The sequence below is a fragment of the Phaethon lepturus genome, unplaced genomic scaffold (assembly GCF_000687285.1).
Source record: "Phaethon lepturus isolate BGI_N335 unplaced genomic scaffold, ASM68728v1 scaffold45125, whole genome shotgun sequence".
NCBI classification, from domain to species: Eukaryota; Metazoa; Chordata; class Aves; order Phaethontiformes; family Phaethontidae; genus Phaethon; species Phaethon lepturus.
In genome coordinates, this window is record NW_010539637.1 from 29,000 (window position 1) to 43,403 (window position 14,404).

At 35.9% G+C, this 14,404-nt stretch overlaps 1 protein-coding gene across 1 annotated transcript in view; it reads right to left on the reverse strand.

Moving 5' to 3' along the window:
* Window positions 1-11,805, reverse strand: part of LOC104620833 (tetratricopeptide repeat protein 27-like) — a gene marked incomplete at both ends in the record, with an annotated part of 32,355 nt that extends 20,550 nt beyond the window's left edge. The window contains 2 exons of the mRNA XM_010287158.1: window positions 5,878-6,007; window positions 11,628-11,805. Of these exons, the coding sequence (XP_010285460.1) occupies window positions 5,878-6,007; window positions 11,628-11,805 (308 nt within the window). The remainder of the gene's footprint in view (window positions 1-5,877; window positions 6,008-11,627) is intronic.
* Window positions 11,806-14,404: the final 2,599 nt, after the last annotated feature.

The following is a 14,404-nucleotide window of genomic DNA, read 5'->3' on the forward strand; positions in this document are numbered from 1 at the left end:
AAGCTTTGTTACAGAACCATTTTCCAAAACAGCCTTGCAATGTTATAGTAATCTACACTTGTTTAAGCACTGTAGCAACTGATTAATCTCAAATTCACATTTCAAATCCTTCCACTGGAGAGCTCAGTCCAGCTAATGTAACATTACAGGGAATGTAATGAGGGAGGGAGAAGGGAGAGATGATGACATGTCACAGCCTTGACAGTAAGCCAACAAGTCTCAGAGCCAAAGAACTGCTATTTTCTATTTTAACAAATCCATGTTCTTTTCCATGTAGCAAATGCCTTATAGGAAAGCAGACATCCTTTTCTGTCAGCTGAGAAAGCCTAAACCAACATTCGTTCTTCTAGCTTCTGCTCTAAGATTGCACTGTCAGTGCAGAATTCTAACAAGAGAATTTCCGGCCCTAAGGTAGTCTTTAAGATGAGAGAACAGCTACATATAAAAGACGTAAACATTTAAGTTTTTACAGCTTCAAGGGCTGAAAAGTTAGGAATCAGGTCCACAAAAGTCCCCAAAGCATTGGCTAAGAATAAAAAGAAATTTTGAGCTTGTCTTATTGCGTCTAAACACTTAAATATTCAAAGTGTTGAACCTATCTCATGTGACATTTTTGACCTATATATCCCAAAATGGCCAAAACCCAAGACTTGCTAACACAATGTTCCTGACCTAGTAAACATAGGTTACAGTGTTGAGTCTTTCCATTCTTCACCAGATTTGCCATCAAAATGTGTAATTATTTTATTCAGGAATAATATTCTTAAAGCACAGAAATATATACTAGATAATTACTACACTGAGAAATCTGAGGTAATCATCCAGTTTCTGTTGCACCTGCAGGTGGTTCCATTTGACCACCTCTGGGCTAAATACAGACAAATGAAGCTCAATTCACTCTAAATACATGGTTTTTAATCTCTGCAACACAGCTTGTTATGTATTCAACTTCCAGACAGTAACTTTACAGCTACTGTTAAGTAGCTACTACTAAAGCCCTAAATCAGCTGCAAGCTGGACAGTACTCCTGGCTGTTTCACAGTATTTCAAAAGTATTTATTTCCCAGCACAACTGTTGCCATCTGAGTAATGACAATAATAATCGGAAAAAAACTTCTGTCATTCACATTCAAGAGCTCTGAGAATAGAGAGTATGAGAATTTTAGTTTACAGGCTTCATGTTCTTTTCTGGCTAATGATAATGATTAGAGGCAAAGTGAGCATTTGGCATGCTTTTACTTTTGTATAAGGGACTGCTCTGAACTAGCCTTCCTAATGTTTCATCAGCTCTTTCTCAGTCTTGAACCCTACCCCTAAATCTTAAAAAGGTAAGTGGAGACATACACAAAGGTAGAAAAAGCCAGACTAAAGGCTTGGGAAGAGGCTTTTTAATTAAAAAAAAAAAAGCAAAAGGGTGGGGGGGAGTGTAGAAACAAATTAACTATCAAATAAGGAAGCCTTATATACTCAGCTTCTCAAATTTTAAACAGCACAAAGACTACCACACAACAATTTGCCATTTGGCAAAGCTAAGGTGATATATCTTCCAGAATAGTGGAGGATGTACTGAGGTTACCAGCCAAAGATTTGGTCCTTTGGAACAGAATTCACTCTTTACTCTAGACTTTAGGGGATGGAAAAACTGGTTTTGTTTGTAACTGCTTGTCTCCAACTTTCTGCAAAGGAGGTAAGATTGCAGTGGAGGCTGTCTCCAGTTTCACGATCCAAAACAGCAACAGATAATCCATGCAGAGCTGAATAGGAGACTGAGGATAATAAAGCTGAGCGAGCATAAGCAAGTTTTTCCTGAGAGTGCTACACAAAGAAGTACTTCGTATGAATGCTTTTGTTCATATTCCCTATGAGGGTAACTTTGCTCCATTTTTAAGGGAGTATTTTCCAAGTGGCTGCATTAAGAACCTCCCTTCCTTTCTATATTCATAGCAAGGGAATGTAGGGCAAGACTGTAGGCTACTTCAGCAGATTATCTCTGCTTACAAGACTCTGCCTCCACATTTAGCCTTAGCATCCCTCCTTATATTCCCCATAGAGGGAGAAATTCGCAAAATCTTCAAAGCCTGTATCTCGCTGGTCACTGGTGTTCAAAGAGCACATCAGTCAGCCTAAAATACAACTCCTTCTTTCTGGCTAGTTTATGCTAATGGAAGCCGAGCATCTGGGTCTGGGAAAAAAGATGGATTCCGAAAAAATTGAATTAACAAGGGTAGGAAATCATATTGGATTTGAGACAGTTGATAGCCATGTTCATGAAAACCACCAATATCAATAGAAGTGTGGTCATATTTCAGTCTCTTCCACCAAAAGGATCAAATAATGAATAAAGGAAGCAGTAATACAAGTATAAAGAAAAAAAACTATTCAAACGCATTCTAAAACTAATTATTTGGAATCAACCTGGAAGTTACAAAAAGGCCAGCAGGAGCTTGTGGATACATGTATTTGGAGGATTCATAACAGTTATTTATATGTATTACCAATTAACACATTGGTATCTTCTTCCAGATGGAGTTTCTCACTGTTACCAAGTATTTCCTACTTGTGAATATGAAATCAGACACAAACAATTAAAGTAGCTTATTCTCACAACATTCTTACAGTCATCAGTGGTCTTAATTAGAGCTACTACACAGTTTTGTCCAGCTCATCTACTGAAGATACTAAACTCATTTCTATGAGCCAATACTCAGAAACTCTGAAGCTTAAGGCAGGATAAATGTTCTCCAACTTCAGTAATTCTGTACCTTTTATTCCCTTACATGCAGAGAGACAGTGACAGTCCTTTAAGATACAAGGAGCCTATTACTATATCCCACTTACTATAAGCACTTGGCTCACTAAAACTGTTTTAGTCTAATCCCAGCAAATTCTAAACCAGAACTGCTAATCCATTTTAACTGAAATCCAGTACTTTTTAAATCTTCCTTTAACAAAATTCACTTATTAAAAAACTTAAGGTAGCATCAGTCAGACTATTTAACTGGTGTGGTAAAGTCTCAAAGTTATTTTAGAAAGCTGAAAGACACCTAATAACTAAAATGCTAACTGGTTTTCAATTTAGAAATTACTGAACTACTTTTATGTGTGGACTCAAAAGAGAAAAGCACAAGCCAGTACTGTAGGACATAAAAAGAAATCCTAATAGAGTACATGAATGTAACTGTAATTTACAAGGAAGGCTGGAATCAATTTGGGGGATGGGAAATAATGTACACATACTCATGAATATTGTTCATGGAAGACATCCAAGAGGCCCCTGCAAGCAACTCATCTAAAAAGACTATTTTATTTGTTCTTCACTGAAATTAATTATAGTCTCATGCCGTCTTAATGCACTCGTAAGAAATTAATGATGCATTCAGAAGTTATCTGGGAGAAGAAATGAAACTATGCCTCTGACCTAGAGGTGAAACTTTCAGATTGTAGAAATGGCAGCAGTTATATACCCCGAAAGCATAAAGTTAAGACTAATCCAATAAAGTGTTCTGAAAATAAGAGTAACAGTTTTGAAAATATTCCTGAAGTAAATGAGACATTGAAGGCTGAAAGTTAGCAATATTACTTAGAGCAGGCTAAAAGAAACATGAAGACATAATTTTTTAACCTTGACATGGGAAAAGATCATTTTAGTCTGAAAACCTGAAAAATGGAAGGTCTATTTAAAAAGGGATTGTATCAGTCTTGATGACATAATATGGAAGATTACAACAGATGAAGAAAATTAGAGATATATTTTAACCCACTTTTTCTGAATATCTGTGTATGCAAGACAAGAAAGCTGGATTAATGGAAACACAAAAATGTCAGTTTACCGAGATGTTAATTTTTAGAGTGTTTATACACTAAGAATCCTTGGTAAGAAAAGTAAGCACATAAAGAGAACTCAAAACATACAAAAGCTTTTGAATTAAGACTCTTAATAAAGAGAACCAGATATTATATTTTAGCACATAAATATTTAGTGCTCTTGGAAAAAACCTCACTAACATTTCAGAAGATGATAATACAGATAGCAGTAATATAAAGGTAAACTTCTTCCACCTGAATGCAAAAATAGCTAAATCTTGCGGTAATATCAAAGTATGATGCAGTACTCATTAGAAAATATCACGTATGCTCAAGTCTGTTCATAATCTCTTGCCAATTTAGTTCCTGGAATACCACCTCTGCATAAGCAAACATCTTCCAACACATTACATTCACAGCCACAGCAGAAATATAACAGAAACTGAACAGGAGACATGTATTCCCTTATTCAATAGGCAATTAGTATCTCATTCTTCCATTAAGACAGACAATAAAAGAGATGGCTAATAGAAATTATGAACATTGCATTTTACAGGTCTGTGAACTCTGTCGATGACAGCAATTCTGTGACTATCGCCTTGGGCTGCAGCCTCTGTGTTAGACTGCAGTCTGCACATATACACTAATACAGTATATTAGAGTTCTCCAGTAAACAGAACTCACAAATTATAAGATTATTTTAAAGATTATATTCTGTTTATAAGGAGAATGGAAGAATGAGTTTTAATTTTATTTTTTATTATATGTAAAGGCAAATTGAACTCATTTTCCCCTCGGAAATAGCATACTGTAAAATTTACGCTAACTCATTTCACATCCTAGAAGGTTTAGTCCACTTGGTTTCCACTGTTACTTGTTCCTTAGTCATCATAAGATGAGATTTGAATTTCTAGTATCAAAAATTGGGAAAAAAAAAAGCCTATATACACACCATGTCAGCTCTAAAAGATAAATCAAACTCATAAACATCTATTTAAAAAAGGGGAGAGATACTGCATCTGAATTAGTTATTTAGAAATACAACCTTGCAAATTAACCTAGGGCAGGACTTTATGATTATGGAATTCTTGCAAAAACATGCCACAATAATGCACACAAATCCAATGCTTTTATGTGAAACTTTTCATATACTCAAACTTCCCCCCACTTCACAGTTCACAGCATTTATATTGCTCATGGCCTATACCATATTCACAGTGAAATTCTAAATTCAAACTCATGTGTAGATTTAGCCTTAGCAGAGACTAGTAATATATTCTTCCCTGACATGCTGCAGTAATCAGTATTTTACCATAGTTTTAATTCTGAGAGGAAAAAAATCAATGCTCAAGAAGCTGTTCTGGACTACAGGTGCAGGAAAGTCATGAGATGAAGCGTGGTACTACCACGAGAAACAATATATGTGTCTCACAAATGAAGATTATTTATTTACATTAAAAAAAAATCAAAGTACATAAAATTGACAGTCCTCAGTTTTATCTCCTACATTCCCCTCCTCTTCCAAAAGCTCTATTTGAATTAGCATTTTTGTACTTACACTACTACAATTCACGTGGCATCATCCATGAGCCTAACAGAATACTGAGCATCCAAATATACTGTTCTCTTAGTATCTGCCAGATATTCTCCTATTTGCAAGATACGCAGTTTCTACCTTGCCCTAAGGAGGGAAAGTTTCTAAGCCATTTATAAATATCTTTCTTTGACCCAGCCAAAACCACATCCCAAGATAAATAAATAAAAACTTTATTGACTGCAAATGCCCTTCGAGTAAATGCTCCCATATAATAAATGAATCTTTCCCATCCAAAACCAACATCTCCATCAGGAAATCTCTTAAGTAGAGAAACAGAGTAACTACCCTTAAGACACTGCTTATAAAATTGATATAGCTGAAGATGCTTGCAATAGAAGCCAGCAGGATCAACGATAAAGGCAATTCGTTCTAGCACTGCACCTCACAGACGTGCCTTCTCTGATAAATCAGTGTGTTATGGTTATTTGTGAAAAGCAGTGACTATGAAAGGACAGCTTATTAAAATCCAAGTATACCTCACAGAATTTCTGTAACAATGCAGGAGGCAAAAAGTCCTGAAGCTTTAACTGAACAGGAGGCCCAGTCCAATTGCTTTGAACGAAGAGCTGCAAACTGCCCACACCAAGTAGAAACACCAGCCTCTGCCTGCAGTATAGATAAGAAAAGCAATTAGCAACATATTACATTTTTAATTAAGGCTACAAGATCTGATTAATATTTGTACTAATTCAAAACCCTCAGCCTCAAAAAAATCACTCGTTAGGAAAATATAATGAATGTAGTATTCAAGAACGCACATGGGGAACTAAAAGGCTTGCAGATACGTTTGTTTATAGTGGTTATTACTAATGACAAACATTTGGGAAGCAGAACTAGTTCATATGTTTCAAAAATTAAGGCTGTATCTAACTATGAGAGGTCAGAAGGAGATTAGCATAGGATGCAGATTATCCCATATTTGCCTTTTGCACGGTTGTTGTATTTTCTTATGATACATCTAATCCTCAGCATTTTCAGAGAAAACATATTGCGTTAGCATATGTTAAAAACCAGCATGTATGTTTGTTTTGACACAGCTGTTTATTTTCACTCCCTGATAACAAAACAATTAAATGAACATCAAAAAAGTTCCAAACTATAATCTCCAAGTTGATTCAGATAGCATTTGCTGCCAAAGTATCTCATTCAGTCATGTTTTTTAATTTAAATTATATTTTATTTAAAGATGCAATTATGAGACTTTGTTTCATTCCTGAAACTAAGTATGGTAAAATTTTACTTATTTACAAGACTAAGATCACCTAACATCATTATGGTGTTAACTTCTTTATGCACCTACAGTAACAATCTACGTGGCCTGCAGAAGGCAGGGCAAAATCCCTCAGAATGTAATGGTCAATTTATCAGGTATAGAGTTCTAGGAGATTTACCCAAACTTCTGGTTTATTTTTTGATTCCTTGATGATTTAGAACCTTACTGTGTTATAATCAGTCATATGACAACAAGGGTCCTATCACATACTATAACATGCCTCCTACCTACAAAAAGTTAACATTTTCATTGTGCTGGTTTGATATAAAAATTGGTATGTTAAGGAACATAACCGGATTGGAAAAACCTAGTATTTTTTTTTTTTCTTCTGTAAAACAGGGACTTAAAGATGCAAGAGTCCTCAAAATGGAAACAAAAAGATAAAGTGTTATACAACCCCTAAAAAAAGTCACATACAAAAGACACACACAAACAAGCAGCTGGTGGGCAAGAATGTGACAAAAGATGTAGAACAATGAAAAAAGTAGGGGTGAGGAATGTTTGATTGGAGGAAAAAAAAATTAACAGAACCTTCTGGAGAGTTAGACAAGGACTGGTATAAAGAGTTCTTGTTGAACAAGACAAGGTAAAATTTACTAGCTGTCATTATTCAGCCAGTAACTATCTACCAGCAAATATTATTTGAATACATACCTAAGATTACCATTAAACATCAAAATAACTCAAGAACACAAAGCACTAATGATTACTGTACACTAAATTATTATCATTACACACAAAACAACCACAGATGTACATTTTCTAATTATCCTAGGATAAATTATGTTTCAAAGCTTCTAAAAGGAAAGATAACACAGAATAATCAACCTTCTCTGCACTGCGATTTAACAGATACATTTCAGCCTTTCAAAGACTCATTGTCATTAATTTATCATGTGCACTATTATTTCTAGTTTTTATTTGTTTATTTTAACATTACCAACATCTATCTGGTAGGCAAACTTGCTTGAAGTCTTGACATAGTTATAAATCATGCAGAAGGCCTCTGCAACAACTGATAACCAATTCCATTACTTTGGCTGGGATACTGTCTTTCCACTGGCTAATCTGTCATCACCAAGTGATTTTTTTCCGCATTTTCAGATCCGTGACCAACTCCCAGTCTCCTTATCATTCTGTATCAGAAAGTCAACTCCAAGCTCTAATCTCTGCAAATGCTAGCCTCCCTTGCCTATCCCCTACTTCTTTCCCCCCAAAGAAAAAATTTAATTCTTTCTCCCTGACTGCCCTTCACACTCACTGTGCAGACCTGCAAATGCTCCCCCTCAAAAGGCTCCCTGAAAACTGCTCTTCTGCGCTGCCTGAAAAGCAAGAGGGACTGCTGCTAGTGTCCCACTTACTATGGTGATATACAGTTTAGTTCCTTAGACATATGTCTGTATCCATTCATCTTGTTCTTCCTTTTTCTATGTGAATAGTGGTTTTGCTGCTTTTTTTTTTTAAACACTGTTTACACCAAGTCCAGTAGGATTGCAATCCATGATGTAAAATCAGACGCTTATATATGCACCACTGTAATACTCATACTGCTATACCTAATCTTGCTCAAATTCAAAATAAAGAATAACAGAGCATTTGTATTTGAAAAAGCAATGGATTTGCATATAATGCTCGAACCAAAATATAAGAGAAAACATTAAATAGCCAGGCTATGCTTAAGATGTGATTAGGCTTTTTAGTGAAGCCTGAAATACAGAAGAGAAGCCAAAGCAAAATTAGACACTGCATAGGTATTTTTTTCAATTCATATGCATCAAAGCAAGCTGCAGAAGCAGCGAGAATTTCTTCATTTTTGTTTTTCAATATACATAGCACACCAGTTAACCAACCATCAGATGCCCCAAGAGAATTACCAGAAACACCATTCAGTGTTCAAGTTGGGAATTCATAACCAGCTTTATTGTATGGATTTGTTTTGGAAAATCTGGTGTTCATTTATATGTTAAGGTAAAAGTAGTAAATATGTAGTCAATAAAAAAAAGTGTTTATGCTCGTTTCCTTGTTCCTTTAGGTTTTGGAATCAAACATAATAAGAGACCTTCAAGCTCTTTTGAAACAATCTCTCCAAAAATATTTCATCTTTTTATTGTGTCCTGCACACTACTTCCTTCCAGTCTTTAGAATCAAACTGTATGTCACGCAAAGAATGAACCTCTTTCACGTGGAGCTCAGGGAAAAAAAAGACATTATCCCACTACATGGTTAACACATATACTATTGCTTCATCCTCTACAATTTGCTGACTTAAGATACAGCTATGAAGCTACATTTTCTGTAGAAGATAACTGTTAAACATTGAAGTGAGCGGCAATAGCAAGAAAAAAAGTAAAAAAAAAAATCTTTTATTCAATCAGTTTACTGTAAGGAATTCTTTGAGACTTCATTTTTAAGCCATAAAGGTTAAAAGTGCCACAGTGAAAAAATGTCTGGGGCAGGGGAAGGAGGGAAGCAGTTAAAATGACACAAAAAGTTGCAGCAAATTGTAAAATATAGTTAAATATTTTCCTTATGGAACCATGGATTTGAAAGTGGAAAAAGTTACAGGCCATGTCCAAAGAAATTATAATCTAGATCCAAATGTTGAGCTGTTTTGCCCTCAAGCTGCTCAGTTTTAGCTTCAGAAAAAGAACTGCTTAAGAGTTCTTTTAATACTATTATAAAACAGTACTTTGTAGTGTGTTTATATTGTGCTAAAAGAATAGGACTAACATCATCCAACTTTCTGTTTCCGATTGAATTAAACTCCTACTGAGTTTTTTAAATCTCCAGAATTACAACTTTCAGTTCAGGAAAAAAAGCATATATTAGAACTAAGCCCATCTACTAAAAATCACAAGAAACCAGTGTCTTACTGAATTTTCTGAGCTTAGAGGTTTGCTGTGCTTCCTTTGAATCACTCAGCAGAAAATGATATTTTACCCACAAAAAAAGTTAGACAAAAACATTTTCATCACAGGCAATGAAAGGTCAGTGTGCAAAAGTTGCATTAATTCCTTCCATAAGACTGTCACAGGGCATAGGGCCTGCAGGTAGGAAAAATAACTATGTAACACATTTTAACCTACAAAGTGATTGGACACAAACATGGTACAGATTTAAGTGCTATATGCAAGTGCCTACCTACTGTCTTTCATTAGAACCTTTTCTATCAAGTGAAAGTTACAACTTACTTCCTTCAGCACTAGTATCTTCAAAGCTTTTTACTGCATTACTAATGCAGCTTGAAATATTCACTTAACTGCTACAAACAAAAAATGTTTCTGGAGACACTGATACATTTTGAAGACTACACGTTTTCATTTTGAGTAAGACTCCAGGCTGTAATTCTAGGCAGAAAACCCTCTGTCTGTTTCTGAAAGGCTAGATACTGCAGATCTGCCTCCGTATTTTTTGGCAAGAGGGTTTCTAATGCCGCCTAGAGTTGTAGAGGGAACAAGAAAAACCTTAGAAACCAAAGAGATGGAGTATGAGCATCTGAGGAACAAAATGCTTTGCTGTCTGCAGTAGGACAACAGCAGCAGTGTCCCATAAATGGCACATAGACCAATAAAAGCTCATTAGGGGAGCAGGAGAAGAGGACACATTACCATGACAGCATATGTATAAAGTACTACTGAGTGCATGGTATAGATTATGATTATCTTTAAGAAGCTGAAAGGTTCATAAAAGCAGGAACATGTATTTCAAGCAGTAACACATTATTTCAAGCAGTTATTAAGATCTGGACTGGGTCTGTTTCCAGCTCTGACCAATCGTTCTTTCCGTGCTGCATTATTCAGAATAAACTATTGCAAGATGACAGAATCTTGCTATATTGAAAAATTTCTCTAGAGTATGATACCATTTAAAGTCCAGCTAATATTTAACACCAACAGCACAAAAAAAAAAGAATAAAAAAACCCCAAAACACCCAGAGACAAAAATGCATGGGAGCAACCTCTGAACATTCCAACTCAGAAAACAGGAGTGCATCATATTGTGTACCACAATAGAAGATAAGCATTTGACACACTATGATCACTAACAAATCTTAGCTCAATATTTATAGGTGTCAACTATTAATTTCTCTCTGGTATTTTAGCAAAAACTCATTTTTATGTCTGCCATATCAGAACACAGGCATTTGTACTCAGCCACATTTACTGGTAATACATTACCATCCTCTTACTTTGGTTTTCCCTTTACCTTCTCTTATCTTTTGCTCTTCTTTTGGCAAAACTTCCCCCCACCCCCACCTTTTAAAACAAACAAATATATATACACACACATATATATAAATAGTTTCCTGCTTCTACTATACCTAGTGTGATAGATTTCAGTGTGTTCATTATTTACATAGTAAACTGTAAACAGTAAAGTCAGACTCATTAACAGCAAGAATTAGCATATGCAGTACGATTAGAGAGAGTCTATCAGAGAACGTCTTGTGAAGAAAATAATTAATTGATGAATAGCATTCACGAGTAATACCTTACTCATTTTACATTAAGAAGAGTAGAACAAACTTATTATGAACCAGCCTTAGAAATACAGGCATTGCTCAGACAGTAACATTACGTGGTACTTCAAGTAGTCATATAAATGTAATGCAATGTTTCAGAGAAAACTGTTAATAAATCGTTTGATGACACACGGCAACATGAATTTACATTTGTTGGCTTCTTTATACCAGCAGCTTCAGAGATAAGCACTGTAAATAAAGCTAGTGTTTCCAACAAACCCTCATGTCACAAATACTATCCAGTGAAAGAACCAGTAATGATGAACAGATGCCCCACAGAAGTGGGGGGAACAACCCAAGAAATATGTTTTTCTGTCAGACCAATAATTTTGGAGGCCCTATGTCACATATTATAAAATAAAAAAAATGCCTTTTGTAAAAATCAAACATGGCCTCCCTTAATCTTCCATATAACAAATAATAATTTCCACCTTTCCACATTATCAATCTCTGCAGAACAGTCCAGGTATGCTAGAATCTGTTTCTCCAAGTAACTGTCAATGTTCTCCTCTGTCACAGAAGATGCACTGAAAACATTCTGGATGGCTGAATTTGAAAATATTGCCTCGTATTTCCCATCAAAAATCAACTGCAATAATGGTCCACTTTCTGGGGAAAAAAAAAAAAAAAAAGAAGAGAGAAAAGAAAAAAGAAAAGAATTTATTGTCAACTTTGAAACAACTTTGTCTTACAAGAGCTATTCAAACCAAAACGTATTCCACTCCCCTTTCAAGGAATGAATCTTCATTTACATTTCAGGAAAAGCACAGTTGCACTGAAACTAAACAACAGCAGTAGCAGATGTCACTTTATTCAAGATATATTGTACAGATCTTGTATTAATGTTACAGTGAAATACAAACTACCACTGAAATTTCAGGGGAAAGACATGAATGGCCTTTTAAACATGTACACTACAGTTATTGAAGACAACTTCAATTACAAGTTACAATCACAAGAGGGTTTTCTTCCTCCAAAACATTTTGTATGAATGTGTTACAGTAAAATCCTATAGATAAGATAATAATTTCACAGACTAGAGAAGCCTTTTAGGGGTAACACAACAAATAAAAATGGTTCAATACTTGCAAGATTTCAGTGAATAAATTCTCATGTAAAACTGCACAAACTACTTAGTCCTTCCTTTAAATGCTTAGAATATTCACAAAGAACGGGCAATATGATTTTGTCTTCAAAAAAGAATTATTTTCCTATGATAAGTTTACTATCTCAGTGAGAAGTCTGCATACAGAGTCAGATTCTTAGTAGTAACTACTAAGGTGGATTTGGATTCATGAATGTTTCTCACTGAAGTCTTTCAAGACAAACGGAAGTGATGCAAGTGCTATATATTTAATTCCTAAGAAGCTTCAAAACCCACCACGTTCTTGACCCAGGCTAGAACTTTGTTCACAGAAGGTATCTTCCCTTTATTTTTCAGATAAGCTACAGGGCAATCAATCCAGCAGCTGTTAGAACAACTTCACCATGTTAAAACCCTCCATTCTTGAGCAAAATCAGTATCTATCTACACTGCAGCTGTGGCTACAACTCATGTAGATGTACTAACTGGTTTTAAACCAGCTGATGCAGATGCTGGTAACGGTGCAGCTGAGGAAAGGCAGAGGTCTGCATAGGATAGGTGCCTTAATATTAACCAGTGATTCCAGTTAGGATCACAGCTTCCATGCACTCAGTGTTACCATAACTACACTAACCAAGCCAGCCAGTTTAATGCTAGTACAGGCATAGATCCACACAAGCAGCAGCTGTGCAAGGAAGTGAACAAAATGCCAACCCCAAGCTCATCCAGCTAAAACAAGTATTCTAAATCTCAGACACACGGGAAGACCAAGTACAGAACCAATTTCAACAGCAGGGATGGATGACTTAGTAGGAATGGGTAACAGAGATACATTCATTCTAATCTCTCTGGACCAGGCTGTTGACCACAATTTAAGTTTGTTCTTTATAACAATCATCAACTCAATAATGTAAGGATTGCTTGTGCTAGATGACTTAAAAAACACTGTAAGCTGTACCTGGAAAGGCATATGCAAAAGAATAGTAGAAGTTCTGCAGCCCTGCTGACATCATATTCTCACAGAGAGCAAAAATAATGAGAAATTTTCTCCAGTCTATGCTTTGGGGACACTTGCCTTCACAAAATGACAACTTCTTTATATGGCATTATAGTCGCCCAGGCAGGTGATACTGTAGTTCGTAGAATAATTATCGGTTGTGAGGACACTAATGAAGAATACTGAGGTTTTCTCTTTCTAGTAACACTGTAACATAACTATAAACACATAAAAATCTGCTTTTGATTCTGTGTTTCACTTCTGATAAGACACAGTACAAATTCAATGTCAGTCTTCAAATTTAGTTTCAGAATCATCAACAGGAAGAGCTCACATACATGATGACTAAGAATCATTTCAAACCCCACCATTTTCTACCTCTACTGCAAGATACCTTTCATCAAAAACAGTCTCCCTCCCAGCATATAGCAGTACACTCCTTAAAAAAAGCAAAACAAAGCTAAAAAAAAAAAAAAATCAAAACACACCACAAACAGCACACACAACTCTCAGTGAAAAGGTAAGACTGATCTGACAGATGTCAGTGGTGTCACCTACCATTCCTAGACAGTGCAATGATTAAGGTTAAATACAAAGTAACATAAGGAAACAGAGCTGAGTAGCTCTGTATATGTTTTTTTCCAAAATTCAGTAAGTGCTTGGGTAAGGATAAATGAGTCTTTCAATATGCCACAATCTCTAAATGTTTTAAACAGCATGGCACATGACTTGAGCAAACTGTATTTCTAGCCTAACATATGGAAGTGCCTTTTCATAACAAATGTTACATTTTAAAATCTGCGGCCTTCCCCTGAAGAAAAGCTGGGTCAGAAACAGCATAATCAAGCCCTCTCAAGAGACTACTTTCCATTGTTCCCTCAAGCAACAATGACTAAATAACTAATAAAATATAGAACAGGTAATTTATGCCACTTTTTCTCCTCATGGTTTGCTACAAGAGCGAGTTTCATATTACACCCAAAGTCAGACAGGTAGTCTTTCACTCGTGGGTCATGAGGCAGTCGAAGGAAGCACCGTGATTAAAACCCTCCAGAGCGCCAGCATGAAGTGGGCCGTGGGGCGCCTTGCCGGGCACCGAGGGCAGGGCAGGGACTGCTGCAGCCGCA